The 20,008-nt window shown below is 39.7% G+C and overlaps 1 protein-coding gene across 23 annotated transcripts in view; it reads left to right on the top strand.

The window, feature by feature from the left end:
• The window catches only part of CADPS (calcium dependent secretion activator), a 624,105-nt gene that overhangs the window by 384,164 nt on the left and 219,933 nt on the right, over window positions 1-20,008 (top strand). For all 23 annotated transcript variants that reach the window (XM_077451917.1, XM_077451920.1, XM_077451911.1 and 20 more), the window contains exon 12: window positions 13,975-14,111. In XM_077451917.1, coding sequence (XP_077308043.1) covers window positions 13,975-14,111 — 137 coding nt within the window. The remainder of the gene's footprint in view (window positions 1-13,974; window positions 14,112-20,008) is intronic.

Here is a 20,008-nt window from a genome sequence, read left to right as displayed (position 1 = left end):
GGCTTCCAACTCACTGTTGAAAAGAGGGAGTAGAATGCCCTTAGCTGCTGAAATAAAACTGAAAGTATGCTGTACACATTGAGCTTTATGCTGTAAAAATTGAGGATTACTTGCTCCACAGTGCCTGCGGCTAGGGATTGCAATAGCTCATTGGCTGCTTGTTAAGTTTATTTTAACTATTGAATGCCCAAAGCCTGGACTCCTTTCTCCTCTAAAGGTGTGGGTAACTACAGGGCATATATTTTGTATCCATTTTTAAAACAGTCAGGTTCAATTATTTTATGTATAAAAAGTGTCTGCTGCACTTAATAAACCTAAAAATCATATGCGAATAATAAATTCAAGCAGCCAGCACAATATCAGTGAACAACAAGTAAAACAATATAAAAAATAGATGCAGTGCTTGAAAAACAATTCATAAACCCTCTGTTCATCAGGTGTGGATAATGATCATATAGTCCATAGGGTATAGTAAGAAAGTGTGGTCATGCGACGACGTCAGTATATGACGTAACTCACAGGGAGGAGCTTGTACGAGTAACATGACGTGGCGACAGTGTATGCCGGGATGTGGTGGCCATCTTGTTGGTGGTTAGAGCCTGTATTCAATGCCTGTTTCTTACTCGGAACATGTGAGTGTACTATTGTTATTTAAATTAAACAACCTTTATAAGAATACTACACCATGAGGCTCTTTCACCTTTGTTACATGGGTTGACATTATGTGTGGAGTTATCGTTTTAAATACGAGGATCAAGTGTGGGGACTGACATCCACACTGCTTATATCTGGCTACATCTGCTAACACTGGATTGATTGTGGTCATGTGAAGGATCTTTCTTTCATTCAGTGCCTATTTGACCCCTATAAAAAGGGTCCAAAGCGGAGGGTAAGAGGTAGTGTGTCTGGGTGCCGGTGGGGGTTAATTCCTTCTCCACACTTCTCTACTATATCCTATGGATTGTGTGACCTCACTGATTTTATGTGTTAAATGGTATTTATTTATTTTAAACATGCCCAATTCAATTCAATTAAGTCTTTGCCAGAATTAATCTTATCCTATTAGAAAACGGCAGTTCTTATATAATCACAGTAGTGTTTCACCCTGAGTTTTGTTGGCGGCCATATAAAGATCAGCAGTAGTTGATTCAAAAACAATACATTTTTTGATAAGTTATTCATATTATATGAGCCTTTCATTTCCATAATGGCCATAGATATAACATGGTGGTCTAAAGTGTATGAATAATTCACATAGACATCTGCCAAGCCGACACACCTAGAAAGTCAACCTCACAGCAGGAAAATTGTTCACCTAACATTAACCTGAGAAAAAACTCTACTTGGGGTGTCTGGTGGTAAATGAGGTTCGCTTTTAGTATGTGAGATGGAAAGAGACATTAAGAATATCTTCTTATCCAATACATCTTGCATATCAAGAAATTATTTGTCCTTTTCATGTGTTTTCCAAATTTGAGCTGGAACAACCTTGATTTCAAACAGCACTACTTTTGCATGCTCTGCTTTACTGGCAATGTTGGGCACCTGTGAATGGTTACTCTATACTGCACCGAGCCTGATGATCTTTAATTAATCACCCTCTAAGCCTGCAAGTAGCCTGAAAAGAAAAGTAATGTGAAAACACTAGCATTATAAATACAATACAACAAATATATTATCAAAAATATATATATAATTCCCTAGGAAATAAATTATTTTTATGCTAGAGTGCCTAAAATTGAATTTGTCTTTTGTGCATACAAGAAGTAATAATCTTCATGGTATACAAAGTGTAATATTTTTCAATCAAAAAAAATGTTCTCCATCCCAGTTATGTTTTAGAACAGTTTATAAATCAACTTCTCAGTCATTTGAAGTATTTTTTAAGTATCCTAAGATTGCCAAAGCCATGTTGTCGACAATATACCAATTTCTGTAATTGTTTCCCAAGAGTCATAGATCTTAAAGTTTTCCAAAAGTGTTATTCCAACTTTTATATTATATTGCTGCTTAAAAATAATACAATGAGAAATTGTAACACTGATCTAGCATATTAATATACTACATTGTCTGAAAACAGTGTTAATAATATAAGAATATGATTTTGAGAATACAATGGGCCAATTTTTAGTTTTATTTTGCATGAAACCTTTTATAGTATTATTGTTATATTTTGAAAATTCTAAATTTGAAGGCACTCTAATTTCAATATATATCAAGAATTCTTATGTTGAACATTAAAAATAAATAAAAATGAATGTTAATCTTCGCAAATTAAATTGCCTTTATTTTTCGCTTGGGGGATCCAAATAACAGTTTATTTTTCGAATTTTGTATTTTATTTATATGGATCCCAACAGATTAAAGTTCATAGAAAGACAGCTACATTAATAATTCCTTTCAGATTTGACATATACTATGATATATTCAGACATTGTTACCTATGAAAAATAATAGCTGCTATGCTGTCCAAATTACAGCAAGAAAATTGAGGTAAGGGTGCCTTTAAAGAGAGAATTGAAAAAAATGCATTTTGTCTTTGTTTTATGTCAAAGTTCCGTTGTTCCTCTGTTGACATTTAGTTTATTCAACTATAACTATGTATTTAATTTACATTTTTGTTTTAATATTAGTTTTCCTTTTGAAATACTTAAGAAGGCATACAATCTACTGGCCATGAGAGTTGGCAAATATGTATTTGGAGTATTTTGAATGCAATATGAGAAGGAGCAGGTGATGTCTTCCCTCCTGACCATGAATACAATACTCCTTTTCCTTCCTTCTTTCTTTCTCTCCTTTATTTTGCTTACATTCCCCTTGGATAGCAGGCAGAATTTAATCTCCACTTCTTCAAGCAGAAACAATATTCTTTTTTTGAGTGTCTGAATAGGACTCCAGCAAGCAATGCTGCAATATGATACCATGCTGGAGTTTGCTATTTTTTTATTAAAAATATCTACAAATATATACACAAGTTAAAAGGGAAAGGATGAATGAGAGAACGAATGAATGGACTTCTTGGATTGAAATCTCAGTACTTGCACCATTCGCTATCTTGTGAGATCTTGACGATTGTTTGTTCTGCTTGACATAAATTTTTAACACTCCATTCAGTTCACTGCTATGTTTTATTGTATGATCAACTCGTATCTGCTACATCCACTATTGATGTTTCAAGCTTTTCGGCATTTGGTAGGCCTGCTATAATCCATCCTCTAACTGGCTTGCCTTCAAGCGCCAAAACGCATGAAACCTAATTTTAACATTCCACATTAATAGCATGAACAAAAGTGTGCGCAAGTCACAACAAAGCATGCAATTTTTTTACATATGTTCTTATGAACTGTGTTTATGAATTACCGGTCGTTCATGAAATATCTTGTATAATATATACAGGTTAACCCATATCACGTGTGTTACTTTGCAGTTTCCTGCAATTCTTCATAGTATAGATAAGCCTTAATTGTTAGCTATTTTAGGTTTTAGTTCTAGTACTTTATCAGACTGTATGAAAACTGTTCATCGATGGATCAACAAAAACTCTACCAGGATTTGTTTAAGATAAATTTATTGAAATTAGTAAAGATATAAAACATGCTGAAGTTGTAATGCAGAATACTTTACCTCCAAAATGATATCAATTTTATTTTAAGGTCTCAAGGTTGTACTCTTTATTCTATTTCAGCTAAGCTGAAATATATATTTATTTGGAAATGTTGGTTACAGTAGGTTTGCTTTAAAGATCTAATCAAATTAAGAGCAATTTAAATAGGCAATTCCAAGAAAAAGATGTGGTTTATATAACCTTTGGGCAGATTGTCCTCAGTTCCTGCCAGGATAGGAAGTGATTGGAATTAGAACCAAGTCTACTTTTTGTATAGTGAGGAAAAATTGAATTTCTGACAATGTTTTCTCTGTTGTCTGAGCTTTCTGTGCTGGTCCCCATTTCTTCTCTGAATGTCACAGGGACAGGAAACGGGGATTAATTTACCCAGTGAGATGGAATTAAAAATCTGAGTGTGTTTATGGCTCCCAAGCACTCTTTTACAGAATAACAAAAACTTTTTCACTGAAGTTGGCCATTAACTTAAAGCCGATCTTCACCCTTAAATACAAGTTACCTCCTCTCCACCCCTAGTCCCCTCCTCTTCATACAGAGTGCTCTTTTTTACCTTGTTTTGCCTAGGCAAATGACATGCATTATGCCCACTTTGCCCCCTGCCATAGTCCTTCATTGAGAAATAAGGAGGGGGTGGGCCTATATCCGCAACATCGAGAGGCCCATGGCCCAGGCCTCTCGATGACATCACATAAGAAGATGTCACCATGGGAGTAAGTGGGGGCAGAATTCTGAGCATATTCTGCAGGACACTGCTGGATCTGCTGGGCAATTAAGTATCTTGGCTCAAAAAAATTGTGGAATTCACTTAAGTTAAGAGGTAACACATTTTTCTTTAAAACGTTTTGGTGTTTCAAGCAATCAATTTGCTAATATGGTGTAAAATGTGCCCTTTAGTACATTCCTCCTTAAGCATGAGCTATAATTAAATTATGAAACCTGATATCAACCTTCCATTGATAGCATTTTGAAATAGAAAAATAAATTCAGCTAAAAAATATCCAACATGGCTGAATGGTAGCTTCTTCTGATCAGTTAGCCAAAGATATCTTTGACAGTTTGCTGGAGGCTATAGATATGAGCATCAAATCCTTATTCAGCTGAAATGTGTTGACCAGGCAGCGGTTACCTCATATCTATGAGTGCTTCTAGCGTAAATGTTTCTCATTTTCAAACATAAGTTTGGATGTTTTATTTGCATGAATATTTTGTTAAAGTGTATTTAAAACATAATAGTTTCAGTGTTAACTTTTATTGTATTAGCAGAAAACTCAGATTAAGACCCATAGGGGTTTCTTACTAATGGAATATTTTTTCAATGCACATTTAGCTTTCGAACCAAAAAATCTATTGTAATATTTCTAATGAAAGATATGTATTATCAGAAACTAGTAATGATTATATATGTTCTCAATAAATGCATTAAAGCATATTTAAACCCAAGAGAAAAAAAATGTATATATTGCAGCCTACCAGTCTCTAGTTGTGGTGGCTGCATTCATTTTTAGATTTTTTTCAAGCTAAGTACATTTTCTGCAAACAAGGAAGAATACCTTTTGATCGCGCCTACTAAGCTTCCCAGCTATCACCCCACTCCATGTCATTGACTTGAGGAAGGGGAAAAGCATGTGTACTCTAAATCAGAGACTCTAGGGCAATGATGGCCAACCTTGGCACCCCAGATGCTTTGGAACTACATTTTCCATGATGCTCAGCTACACTGCAGAATGCTTAAGAATCATGGGAAATGTACTTCCAAAACATCTGGGGTGCCAAGGTTTGCCATCACTGATCTAGGGTGAGAAAGCTGTTCCTCTATAGAAGGTGTGGCGAGTGAGTCTTATCACCCTAGGACAGAAAGTGTGTTACTGGCAGGAACGCAGGTGAAAATAAAGGAAAAAATTAATTCAGACACACTATTTAAGAACTGGTAAACTGAAATATATAAGTTTTATGGTTTAGATTTTCTTAAATTAATTTATAGTTACTTTGAAGGAAATATTAAAAGCAAACATCACATGACCTCACCTAATTTTCAGGTTGGCAAACTTATTTGGTGTCTTTGTGTGTAGATCCGTTGTTTCCCTGTTTTTTTTTTTTTTCTTTTCATGTCAATGTATTTGAAATAATAGGCCAGTATGTTATATTTTTCCTTAATGGTATATTTTTTCAGCTGTTTTGTATGAAAAATAAACAAGTAACTAGAAAAAATAATGAAGCTCTTTTTTGCCCAATACTATTTTCCCCTTAAGATAATTTTATATAATTTTGGGATAGAATGACATTCGTGTAAACAGCATGTGTGGCATTTTTATATAAACATTCTCTTACTCATTAATTTTGTGGAAGAAAATATTTTCATCTACTAAAATACAACTAAAACTAAAACAATTCAGATGACTAAAATAAGACGTAAAGTAAAATGTAATTTTGGTCAAAAGACTTTAACTAAAACAAAATCAAAATTTGACTCCAAAATGAACACTGCAATTGACCATCACAAGACAGCCCAATGAGCTAATTTACTAGAGGATCATGGGCTTATCAAAGTGAATGTTAACTTTGTAAAGTGAATATTTACTTTATCTTAGTGAAGCTGTGAGTATACCCAGTCATGTGCAAGGGAATTTAAAGTGGAACTCTTGGTGGCCCAAAAAATAAATATTGACATTTATACAGTTTAATAATTCAAATTTCGTCTTGGTGGTTTCGAATAGAGAGTGCCACCTTAATTCATGATTGATCCATGATACAGTGCGATTTCTATCCAGTGGGACCTGTCCCCTGAAACCGCTCCTTTTCTCAGGTCATATTGCTGCCCCATTGACAACGTTATCCCATACAGTGCAGGAGCCACTGGTAGAAGGGAAGATCAGAGCACCAACTGCCACAAGACCGAGGAATAAGATACCTATTTTTCTGTATTATTTTCCCCTAGATAAAATTAGCAGTATATCGTTCAGTTTGGGATATTGGATGTGGGCACTTGTTGTTTTATTTTTTTGTGCCAGACTGCTGTTTGACTTAAAAAATGATTTTACTTGCACACATTGGAATGATCCAGCTGGGCAGTAATTCACCTTAATACACTAAAGCCAGCTATGGACGGTTCAAATCATGGCCACCGAGATTTGAACCATGTATGGACAGGCTAAATGTACTCAAGTGGAAACAACCAGCTTGTCGGATTTTACATTATAGCCGCTTGTATTAAGTACTGTGTTCTCTCGGCGGGGACAGCTCCCCCCCCCCTCCCTTGCCCACCAAGAGAACACAGTGGCTCAGTGGAAGGGATTTCCCCATTTAACACTGACTGTGTTGATGTGGGAATCAAGCAATTTTCTTTCCTGTCATCGTGGTTCCAGGAAAGAAAATCACTCCATCTATGGCCAGCTTGAGTGAATAATCACCTTATAAAGTGAACATTCACAACACAAAGTAAATAGTCTCTACTCCTATAACAAATTAACCCTAACAGATCACAGTTTGGCTGTTTACCTTGTTTTCCAAAAGTTTGTTCTTTTATGTTGAGTAGTAAACTTTTAATAAGTTATAAACTTACAGCAATAAGATACTATACGAAGTTCACAACTATCATTGTTATAGGAACCATTGAGCCTATATTTTTATTTTTTTTCATTTTTTAAAATGTTCTCCTACCACTGAGATGCCACCTCAAAGCACAAAATGTATATACTGGTCTCCCTGTAGCTGGAAGGCTGTGAGCCTATGGGTCCCTCACTGGGCTAGTACCATCCCATTTGTCCTTAAGCATTGTATCGGTGCTTTAAAAAGGGTGTCAAAAATGATGAACACCAGCCAGGTATCAGGTTCTTCTGCATTCTCAGTGACCCATGAAGATGTGTAGACCTTGAGGCAAATTATGTTTAGGTAATCACCCCTCCCACACTCAGTAGCCTACAACCCATGCCCCAGTGAAATGTAAAAGAGGTTCTGTTTTACCCCCAGATCTACCCAATGTGAATATTTTTTCTAGAATGTTTATGGTTTTCACAAAATTCCACTTGCCTTGTTAACCAACGTATTAAGAAATCCAATACGATACAGTACAAATAGTGCTTCATCTATTCCATGCAGGTCTCTCTCATCATTAAATTATCTTGAGAAAACCTCTTCATGTCTTTAGTTAACGGCATTTTGAATTTTTCCTATTCACAATTATTAATGATAACAGGATCTTAGGTTTTTGGGGGATTCACAAGGTCTAATTTCCACACTGTCATCAGTTAATTGATTAATTTATTAGGAAACTTGAAGATGCAATTTGCTGGCCCAAATGCAGGCCAGTTAGGCTGCACATAATCTTTTCCTTTCATAGTCAATTCTTCTTGTGAATACACAGGCCTAGAAGAGCCCTGCACCCATCACCATCAGGCTGGTGATTACTACAGTATGAGAGATCCTAATATTTTGGGTCATGCCTTAAAACAACTCAACTTAAAACAAATCCCCACCCAATGCTGAAGGGCATATAGTCTGGTGCTTGCTTGGCATTGGGGCTATGCTTAGAACCCTTGAGCTGTATATATGTTTAACAAATTTGTGTACATTGGTGTAGCACCTCTAGCTGGGGGTGCTGATACAATTTTGTATTATTCTGTTGAAAACAGAAAATATATTTGTTTTACATATTTTTTTAAAGAAATAAACCAACCACCAGTTTTTTCTCAAAATTCGTAGTTTTGAATCCTTCTCATTAAAAATTGTGGTAAGAGTTTGCTTTTGCACAGTTGCAAGCTAAGACTTGCATTTTTTTGTAAACTCACAGTTCAGCAAAGCACTTTTTACCAAGTCTTTTTAAATTGTAAAATTGCAGTGGCTGTATCATCATTTAATCTTTTGCAAAGGTCTTGCTTTTGGCTTATTTTAATGATTATTATAGATTGTGAGTAAGGCATTGTTGCTGATATATGCACTTGTTTTATGTGAGCACTGCAATTTAAATTCAAATATGTTAAAAGATTAGGTACTCAAGCTATACAATTCTAACAGCAGGCACAGTGGGGGATTGAGGGTTTCTCAGCGGTGAATAGGAGTCTTTTTTATGTCTGCTCACAAAGTTAGCCAGGCATTTTCAATAGTACAGCTTCCCTTTATTTCAGTGTTCTCTCTTCATGCTTCATTGCATTCACCAATAAAGTGTACTAAATAAATAAATATAAGTTTATGTTTACGGGATAGTAATAACTTTTTTAAGCCACAGAAATTATTTACTATTTTTCATGAATATTATGTACCGTAATAGACCTTTTTTCCTCCTTAGTCATATACACATGGGTTTGATCTAGTTATACGGGAGAGTGCAAAGTCTGGTACAGCTCTGCACAGAAACCAATCAGCTTCCAGATTATGTTGTCAAAGCTCAATTAAACAAACTGAAGTTAGAAGCTGATTGGTTTCTATGCAGATCTGCACCAGATTGTGCACTCTCCGGTTTTAGTAAATCAACCCCTCGCAGTCCAGTTTTACTTCAACATCTTAGCTAGTTAATAGGTGATCTTCATTTGTGTTCTGTTTTAAAAGTGTATACATAGTAATTTTTTTGGATGAAGTACAGAATGTTGAAACCCTATCATGCTATTTTGTGATGTCTGTGTTCTTCTGGGACAATTTTTCTTCACGCCCTGTCTTGGAGACGTAAAAGGGAAGTAAGAGGAAACCCCCCTAAAATAAGTTGAATTGACATCTTAGACAGTTGACAACAGAACATTTGTTCCCACTGGAAGATTTCCCCCTACCTCATGCACTCGTCATGACAATTCTAAAATGTAATATTTCCACTTACTTTCTGTCTCAGTGATGTGGATCACCAAGACACTAAAGCTGGCTACACAATTTACAACTTTTGCTGTTCGATTTTATTTAGATTTACCTTTAACTATGTAGTACAAAGGCCTGCCTGATTTCAAACAAATTGAAAGTGTTCAGGTTTGAACCCATAGTATATGGTTTTGGTAAATCTGAAGGAAAACGGAAAGGAAAAGCAAATTGTATGGTGTAGGGGGACACAGATAGCAATAAAACTTTACAAAGCCTCTAAACCTGCCCCGTGCAATCCAAAACTAAAACAGTTTTACATACAGTATGCTTTGATTACGTTGTTTTTATAAAGATATATTTTATATTACAATGTCCTAGAGCAGGGGTCTCCAAACTTTATAAATAAAGGGCAAGTTTCCTGTCCTTCAGACTTTAGGGGGGCTGGAGTGGCCAGTGGAAGTAGAAAATGCCCCAGCATCAGTGTGAGTAAAAAAAATTACATAGTGCCTGTAGTCAATAGAAGGAGGAATAGTGCCCCATGATTGGTATTAGTGGGAGGAATAGTGCCCCAATGCTGGTCTCAGTGGGAGGAATAGTGCCCCATCACTGGTGTCAGAGGGAGAAAAAAATGCCCCATTGTTGGTGCCAGTGAGAGTAATGGTTCTCCTCTGTTGGTGTCAGTAAGAGCCATAGTTCCCCACCGTTGGTGTCAGTGGAAGGAATGGTGCCCCTTGTTGGTGTCAGTGGGAGGAATGTTTCCCACTTGTTGGTGTCAGTGGGAGGAATGGTGCCTGCTTGTTAGTGTCAGTGGGAGGTATGGTACTCGCTTGTTGGTGTCAGTGGGAGGTATGTTCCCCGAGGGGGGTAAATGCAAGCAAAAGGCCACATTCGGCCCATGGGCCACAGTTTGGCCGCTGTCTTGGAGGATGTAAGTAACTTGTGCTTAATCATTGTAATGATCTTAAATAAACCTTTTTTTTTTCAGTGAAGCATCAATAAAATCAATTTTTACATTATTGATAAAAATAACAACAGCTTTAATAAATATAAATTGACATGCACTTTTTTTTATGGCATTGCTTCTCTCCTCCAAACCCAGCATCTTTATATTATTTGTAAATGTGTATCTAAAGTCAACACATTATTTTATTTTTTTTGCCAGTTTTTGGCAGCCACTTTTTTGGCATTTCCAAATCGCATGACAAGTCACACCCCATTGAGAGCAATGAAACCGTTCATATCACCACGACTCGTGTCACAGGCATTATGAAAAGGGTTCCTGCACTACTACTTTTTACCGATTTCATTGCAACTTGCATAGACTCCTGTTAAAAGAAATTTTCAGTGCAAATCTCACTGATGTGCGGCTTTGAAATCTTGCTGAAGCAGAGCAATTTCAAAGCCATGCCGGTGTGAAAGGGGCCTTGTTCTCTTTGTTCCTCCTGGTAACTGCTGTCACCTGGAATGAAATTGAAGAAAAGTCCAACATTTTTAGTGGTCACCAGAACAGAATAAAGAGGCCGTGCAAAGTATCCTTTCAAGGGGAAATCTTCCTAATGGGAACACTTGTTCCAGTGACATCTGTGTAAGATAACATTTGGGAATGTTGCTCAATTTGGAAAGATTTCTTCTCATTTTCTGTTCGGTCTTTATAACAGAAAGTGAGGGGAAATCTTCCCAATGGGACACAAAGGACATGAGGAACCTGACAGGGTTTTTAACCATTCCATATTTTATCCAATAAAAAAAGTTTTTTGATATATTTTAAAAAATGACAAGGCATAAAAAAGCAGTGAATGTGACACTCATCAAACATTCAGTGAAGTTAAATCACTTTAAATTAAAACACATATGGCAGAAAGATTCACCTGCAGTGAATGTTTGTTGAATGTCACATTTAAATATTCTTTTTAGCATTTTGTTGTTAAGCAAATAGACAACAACATTCTTAATTTAATACAAATGTTAATATATTTGTAACATTATTTTAAAAGAGGTAACATTTAAAATGCACTTGATATATATCAGCTAAATTATTGCTTAATATGGATTTATAGACATCAAAAAACAAATCAGGAAAATACTTTTAAATGGGTACTCCTTGAATTATTGTCAAAATTGGCTCAACTATTAAGCCAGAAAAATCTTGACCCATTTTTTCCATTTCTGATCATTGATGGGTATTTTTCATAAGAAATCAAGCATATTATTTTTAAACTCTATTACAGTGTATACTGAATATTTCGTTGCTTAAGTTACATTTAAATTTAGTGTAGAACAAAGAGGAAAACAAATTAATAATAAGGTTATCATTCTAAGCCCTTGTACACTCGGTCGGAGAATCCGTCGGAATGTGTCCTATCGGACCGTTTTGTCGGATATTCCGACTGTGTGTGGTATGCATCGGACTGTTTCCGTCGGAATATCCGTCGGACCAAATTTTCCAACTTGCTGGAAATATTTTCCGACAAACTGCTCCGATCGGACATACTCCGATCATGTGTAGAGAATTCCGATCAGACAAAGTGCCACGCATGCTCAGATCAAATTCCTACATCAAAGCTATTGGCTACTAGCCTGAACGTAGTCCCATCGTAACGAAATTACGTCATCACGTTCTGAAAGATCGAATTTTCCGACAACTTTGTCCGACCGTGTGTATGCAACAGTTTCGGACAAGATCCGTCGGATTTTGTCCGACGGATCTTGTCTGAAACTGTTGCATACACACGGTCGGACAAAGTTGTCGGAATCTCCGACCGTGTGTACAAGGGCTAAGACGACCAAGCTATGATTGATGACAAGCACTAGAAGATTTCCAATTAGGCAGTAAACATCAGTGAAATCAAGGGTTATTGGCAAGGGAAAGAATGTGATTAGAATTAATTAATCATGAATTCTTTATTGTTCGTTTGTCATGTCATCGTAGTGCAGAGCTCTTTGGAGATTATCAATTAAAGAATACAATTTCCCAGCGCTTCAAGTGTATCTAAGACCAGAAATGAAATAAACCAGAACTTTTTTTTTAGTTTTGGATAGTGTTGAAGGGTTAGAACAGCTGTTGGGTTTTATTGCTGCATGTGTCCTTGTTGGGGAGATTCAACCTCTCCATTTGTTCCGATTAGGATTGTCACTGGGATTTAAAGTGGGAGAAAATTTAACAGTTATGACTGGAACAGGAACAGACTTGAAATCTTCACTGAGAACCCTTTTTCTAGTGCCAGCTGACCAAGAGAGGACTTCCCTTGCTTTGAAGTGATCTTTTCCCATTTCCTGTTGTGCCTTCAGATGAATTGAAGAAAAAAAACTTGACAGGAGCTTTAATCATATCTTAAACAAAAAAGTGTTGGCTTTAGATATACTATATTTGAAAATCATCTTACAAAGGGTCCTTTGCAGATTATGTTCACCACTAGAGATGGGCTCAGGTTTCAATCCTAGTCCCAACCCACCTGAGCAATCCCACCTGGAAGCCATCACTGCACGCCGCCAGTCATAGGAAGTGAGGTTTTTTGCTGGCCTGCAGCTGCACATACACATGCCCTGACTAGGCTGCTTGTGATTGGCGATGTGCAGTGACGGCTTCCTGGTGGGATTGCTTGGGTGGGTAGGGACTAGGATCCAAACATGCCTGAACCCATCCCTATTCACGAGTAGTTTGCACACTTCTGAGAATGATTTGAATTTATGCACAAAGGTATGTTTTCAAAATGACTTTCTCCCTATTTTTAATGCCATTCTGTGGTGACCATTACTGTCTTGTGTCCATTTTAAATTTTCTGTAGAGAGGGAATGATAGTTAGGATAGAAGATGCAGTCTCCAGCCAGAATATCTCTTTGCCTTTGTTTCAATGATGGGGGATCTTTCACCATCCTAGCATGTGTTCAGCACTGAACATTTCATTTGAGATCCACTTAAAGCCATTGTAAAGCCCACATTTGTTTGATTTTGGATAAAGTGTAGAGGGGGGGGGGGGGGGGTCAGGGGTTCAAATGTGAGTTTTTTTTCCTCCTGTCTGAGTAAAGTATGTCTCCCCCCTTCCTGTCCTTGTGACACCCATAGAAGAAATGAGGGGAGCGGTTGTTCATGGGACAGAAAAGCTTGAGCAGCAAGTTCTAACCCTTCATTGCTTCCAAAAATGTGTTTCTTGTTTGTCTGTCTTCCTGTTCCCAACAGGAAATTAAGATAAATCTCTCCAGCAGGTACACAGAAAGCAATAAAAACCTGACATAGGCTCCAATCCTTTGCTCTAACTAAAACAAATAAAAATGTTTTAATATAACTTACTTAAAAAGAGTATATAGCTTTGTGCTCTACTGTAAATTAAAAAGGAATAATAATTACCATATTTACCTAAAAAGTTCCTAAATAAATAACATGTTTCCTTATATGATGCTAATGATTTCATGTTAGATAATCTAGTTAAAGGAGCTAGAGACACATTTTTTTGTACTTTATACATAGATATATTTGTATTTTTTTTATCAGGTCTCATTGGATTAAAAAAAAAAATAGAGAGAAATTGTTTCTGTTTTTCTAAACTTTATTTTTTTCCACACATGGAAACAAACAGATGCTGACAGAGCCCAAAAACATGGCATGGATGAATTTATCTCCTCAAACCCGTGCAACTTTGACCACGCCACCCTGTTTGAGATGCTTCAGCGACTTACACTGGACCACAGACTTAGTGACTCATATTCCTGCTTGGTAAGCTGTCTCTTGAGTATTTTGTATCAATGCATCTTTTTTTGTAAATATAATTGGAATTTTTTTTTTTTTTTTATGCTTAGTAAATAAGGTTCAGTTGACCTTTTTTTCTTTGCCTGTCAAAATAAAAGGTCACTTAACTCCCACCCCCAACCAACAGCATATATTTGTTTCTTCTTACACTTTATTTGGCTACCAGGTGAAATACCTAACATTCCAGGTTCTCCCATGTGATTCCTCCTGATTTACCCAGCTCTGTCATATGGAACTGTGGAAGAAGCCCTATGTGAGCTTCAGCAAATCAGTCTGTGGCTTTCTGAACATACAGCACTCTGAAATGAACAGTCTCTGCTCCTTGAGTAAATTAATCCTATTGTTTCTGCCTTTTTGAACAGTCAAATTGGGACCATTTCACAGGCCAGACTCATCTTTTAAAGCATTCATGGTTAAAGCATATACCATTGGCAATAAGCAAGACCTGGTTTTGTCTGGATGCATGCTTCCTATGACCTTTTGGTAAAAATCCTAGAACCTAACCCCCATAATGAGGATTATGAGCCCACCACACTGTGTGTTTTATTATTTATATAGCACCAATACATTCTGTAGTACTTAGTATTATTATTAGCCACTTAGTATTAGTATATAGCCATTTACAGTATCTCACAAACGTTAGTACACCCCTCACATCTTTTCACGTGACAACACTGAAGAAATGACACTTTGCTACAATGTAAAGTAGTGAGTGTACAACTTGTATAAAGCCGCGTACACACGTAGCGGTATGTCCGACGTACTTAGTCTGGCGGACTTCCCGCCAGACTGTCCGTCGGACTTTCCGAACGGGCTACTTGCCCACACACGGCACTTTTTCAGCAGACTAATATGGCGTACTAAGTCCGCCGTACTATCCGCCCTACTTTTGAAATGAACGGACTCGCCCACACACGCGGAGGAAAGTCCGCTCATTTCGAGCGCGTCTCCAGATAGGCGGGGCCCGCGAAGGACACGTCGCTGGCCCCGCCGCCTGGAATGGACTTAAAGGGGAACCCCAACGCCGAAAAAAATCGGCGTGGGGATCCCCCCCAAGTCCACAACAGACCCTTGTCCGAGCACGCTACCCAGCCGGCCAGGAAAGGGGGGCGAGCGAGCCCCCCCCCCTCCTGAGCCGTACCAGGCCGCGTGCCCTCAACATGGGGGGTGCCTTGGGGAATTGATGTTGATGAGGACAAGGGCCTCTTCCCGAAAACCCTGGCCATTGGTTGTCGGGGTCTGCGGGCGGGGGGCTTATCGGAATCCGGGAGCCCCCTTTAATAAGGGGGCCCCCGGATACCGGCCCCCCACCCTATGTGAATGAGTTTGGGGTACAATGTACCCCTACCCATTCACCTGTAAAATACAGTACAAAAAAAACACAACACACAAGATAAAATAATTTATTGCACAGCTTCGGGGGTCTTCCGTCTTCGGGGGTCTTCTCGCCGGACTCCTCCGCTATCTTCTTGTAGCTCTTTTACTAGCGGAGGAGCCCGGCATTCTTCTTCATCGCCGCGGTGAAGAATGCCGGGCTCCTCCGCTAGTAAAAGAGCTACAAGAAGATAGCGGAGGAGTCCGGCGAGAAGACCCCCGAAGACGGAAGACCCCCGGAGCTGTGCAATAAATTATTTTATCTTGTGTGTTGTGTTTTTTTTGTACTGTATTTTACAGGTGAATGGGTAGGGGTACATTGTACCCCATACTCATTCACATAGGGTGGGGGGCCGGTATCTGGGGGCCCCCTTATTAAAGGGGGCTCCCGGATTCCGATAAGCCCCCCGCCCGCAGACCCCGACAACCAACGGCCAGGGTTGTCGGGAAGAGGCCCTTGTCCTCATCAACATGGGGACAAGGTGCTTTGGGGTGGGGGGGCCCTTCCCCAAGGCACCCCCCATGTTGAGGGCACGCGGCCTGGTACGGCTCAGGAGGGGGAGCGCCCCCCCTTTCCTGGCCGGCCGGGTAGTGTGCTCGGACAAGGGTCTGTTGTGGACTTGGAGAGGACCCCCACGCCGATTTTTTTCGGCGTTGGGGTTCCCCTTTAAGTCCATACCAGGCGGCGGGGCCAGCAAAGTCTCCTTTGCGGGCCCCGCCTACCTGGAGACCCGCTCGAAATAAGCGGACTTTTCTCCGGGCGGGAAAAGTCCGCTCATTTCAAAAGTACGGCGGACTGGCATACACACGGCCGGATTGTCCGCCGAAATGCGAGTCTGCGGGGGGATTGTTTGGCGGACTTGAGTTTGCCGGACTTTTCCACCGGATTGTTTGATCGTGTGTACGCGGCATTACAGTGTAAATTTGCTGTCCCCTCAAAATAACTGAACACACAGCCATTAATGTCTAAACCGCTGGCAACAAAAGTGAGTACACCCCTAAGTGAAAATGTCCAAATTGGGCCCAAAGTGTCAATATTGTGTGTGGCCACCATTATTTTCCAGCACTGCCTTAACCCTCTTGGACATGGAGTTCACCAGAGCTTCACAGGTTGCCACTGGAGTCCTCTTCCACTCCTCCATGACAACATCACGGAGCTTGTGGAAGTTAGAGACCTTGCTCTCCTCCACCTTCTATTTGAGGATGCTCCACAGATGCTCAATAGGGTTTAGGTCTGGAGACATGCTTGGCCAGTACATCACCTTTACCCTCAGCTTCTTTAGCAAGGCAGTGACCGTCTTGGAGGTGTGTTTGAGGCCATTATGTTGGAATACTTCCCTGCGGCCCAGTCTCTGAAGGGAGGGAATCATGCTCTGCTTCAGTATGTCACAGTACGTGTTGGCATTCATGGTTCCTTCAATGAACTGAACCCCAGTGCCGGCAGCATTCATGTAGCCCTGACACTCCCACCATCATGCTTGACTGTTGGCAAGACAAACTTGTCTTTGTACTCCTCACCTGATTTCTGCCACACACGCTTGACACAATCTGAACCTTTTGTGAGATACTGTATATATATATATATATATATATATATATATATATATATATATATATATATATATATATACATATACTCTGCATTCCGGGTAGACTAAATAAACAGTGCAGGCAGTCTAGTGTATATATATATATATATATATATATATATATATATATATATATATATATATATATACAATGCAGTCAGTGTACATTATATACTACAGTGCATTAAATTGGTTAAGGTGAACCCTATGACAGAATTAAGAAAAAAAAAAGCATGGGTCCCCAGGGGAGGGAACTCCATGCCAACATTTTTATAAAAAACAGCCCGGGGGCCCCCCAAAATACATACCAGGCTCTTTGGGTCTGGCAAAGATTTTAAGGGGAACTCCACACCAATTTTTTTTAACAAATTGGCGTGGTGTCCCCCCCCCAAAATCCATACCAGACACTTAACCAAGCAAGCAGCCTGGCAGGCCAGGGAAAGAGGTGGAGGAACAAGTGAGCACCCCCCCTCCTCCTGAACCATACCCGGCAACTTGCCCTCAACATGGGGGGGTACTTTGGGGTCCCCTTATTTTTTTTCTCACTTTTTCAGGTCCGTCAGGCAACGTAATTGACGAGGGATGTACATTGTGGGACACTTTTTTTTTTCTTTCTCTTTTTTAATAAAGAAATTGTCAAAAACTGTCTTTTGTATACTTTTTGACACTTTTTTAGTGAATGGGTAGGGGTACAATGTTCCCGATACCCATTCACATAGAGGGGGGACAGGACCTGGGTGTCACCTTGTTAATGGGGGGTTCCAGGTTCCGATAAGCCCCTCCGCCCAACGACCCCCTCAACCCTCAACAACATGGGAACAATGTTCTTTGGGGGGACCTCAACTCACCCTTCCCATGTTGAGGGCATGTGGCCTGGTATGGTTCAGAAAGGGGGGCGCTTGCTTGCTCCCCCATCCTGTCCTCCAGACTGCATGCTCGGATAAGGGTCTGGTATGAATTTTGGGGGACCTCACTCCATTTTTTTTATTTTGTTGTGGAGTTCCCCTTAAAAGCCATACCAGACCCAAAGCCAATTTTTATCCTTGATTTTTTTTCATCTGTATTGCTGGCAATACATTACAGCTACAAGCAATTTTTTTCGTTTAGAAATGTAATTTTGCTGTAAAACACATCATACAGATGCGTCACGTTACAGGCAGACTAATGGGACTCCCCATGCATAATATTTAAAGGAATATTACATTTTTATTGTTTTACTTTAAAGCTACTTTCACACTGGGGCGGGCAGGTGGGTGTCAGCGGTAAAGTGGTGCTATTTTTAGCTCTGCTTTACCGTAGTTTTAGCGGTGCCATTCGGCCACTAGCGGGGCGGATTTAACTCCTGCTAGTGGTCGAAAAAGGGTTAAAACAGTTTGGCGGTGCTGCCCCATTGTTTTCAATAGGCAGGGGGGCGCTTTAGGAGCGGTGTATGCACCGCTCCCACAACACTGCAAAGATGCGGCTTGCAGGACTTTTTTTACTGTCCTGCAAGTGCACCCCTCCAGTGTGAAGACAGCAGAGGCTCTTTACAGGCACTATACAGGTGCTATTTTTAGCGCTTTAGGGCCTCAGTGTGAAAGTAGCTTAAGCATTATTAAACTCACTGCTCCTAAAAAAACTGTAGTTTTGAAAACTTTTTTTTTTTTTGCATTGATACATGTCCCCTGGGGCAGTACCTGGGTCCCCATTAATTTTAATTTTTTTTGGCAATAACTTGCATATAAGCCTTTAAAATGAACACTTTTGATTTTTCATGTTCCTGTCCCATAGACTTTAATAGGGTTTGCATGTTCGCACACATTTTTTTGCCTGTTCACATGTTCTGGTGCAAACCGAACCAGGGGGTGTTCGGCCCATCCCTAGCCATGACAGTGGCTTATGTCACCCATCAAGATGGCATGAAAAGTGCAGCAGCAGTGCTGGAGGCCTCCAGAATCCTTTGATGGGCAAAGCTTCAAGTGCCCACAATCTCTATGGTGTACATTTCAGGCATGGAAATCTGGCAGGGGGATTACCTCAGTGGTCAGATAGATGTGTTTTGACAGCTTTGTCTGCAGTGGGACATGCCAGATTTTGATCTACTGTCATCCCATCTCAATGGTACCGGAAGTACTGAGGTTTGTGGCAAGAGCAAACACATCTTCTTGTGGATGCGATGGACACAGATGTGACAAATGCTCTGGTGGCACCATGGAGCCAGTATTGCCCCATTTATGCAATTTGGGACCTGAACTTGGTTCCTTCATTACTCACTGTAAAGTCCCTTTCTCTGAGTTCATTAACAAACACAGCACCTGGCCTTTGTGGGGTTTTTTCGCCAAAGTGTTGCATCCTCTACTCTCTCCTCTGGATCACAGCGCTGGCTGGCTCTGTGTTCGGCGGCCGCTCTGTAACACAGTCCCGCCCCCCCAGACCAGTGTTCATTTGATGAAGAGAGTATTAGATATATATATATGAATTCACACAGCCGCCAGAGTAACTTCCAATACAAAGTGAAGATGAATTATCTGTTATATAACACATATGTATTACCAGTGGAAAGATTTTCATGAGATTGTCGAAAAGGGGCGGAGCATGAGTGGCCTTAAAATGATGCCCCCCCTTGGAAAAAGTTCTGCGGACGCCCATGGAGGCAGTATAGGCTTCTCTAAAGAGATGGGTTTTCAGGGATTGCCTAAAGGTAGATAGACTAGGAGACAGTCAGACAGATTGGGGTAAGGAGTTCCAGAGGACGGGAGAGGCTTTGGAGAAGTCCTGAAAGAGAGCATGGCATGTGGTTATGAGGGAACTAGAGAGCTGGAGGTATTGGGAAGAATGAAAACAACCAATGTGGTTGATATTTTGAGACAAGGTTAGTGATGTAGCTGGGGGCAAATTTGGGGATGGCTTTGTAGGTTGTTG

This window comes from Lithobates pipiens, unplaced genomic scaffold, assembly GCF_037356315.1.
Source record: "Lithobates pipiens isolate NorthernLeopardFrog02 unplaced genomic scaffold, aLitPip1_a1.2 Scaffold_23, whole genome shotgun sequence".
In the NCBI taxonomy this organism is placed as follows: domain Eukaryota; kingdom Metazoa; phylum Chordata; class Amphibia; order Anura; family Ranidae; genus Lithobates; species Lithobates pipiens.
The sequence above is the reverse complement of the archived record's forward strand: the minus strand, read 5'-3'. Positions and strand labels throughout refer to the sequence as shown.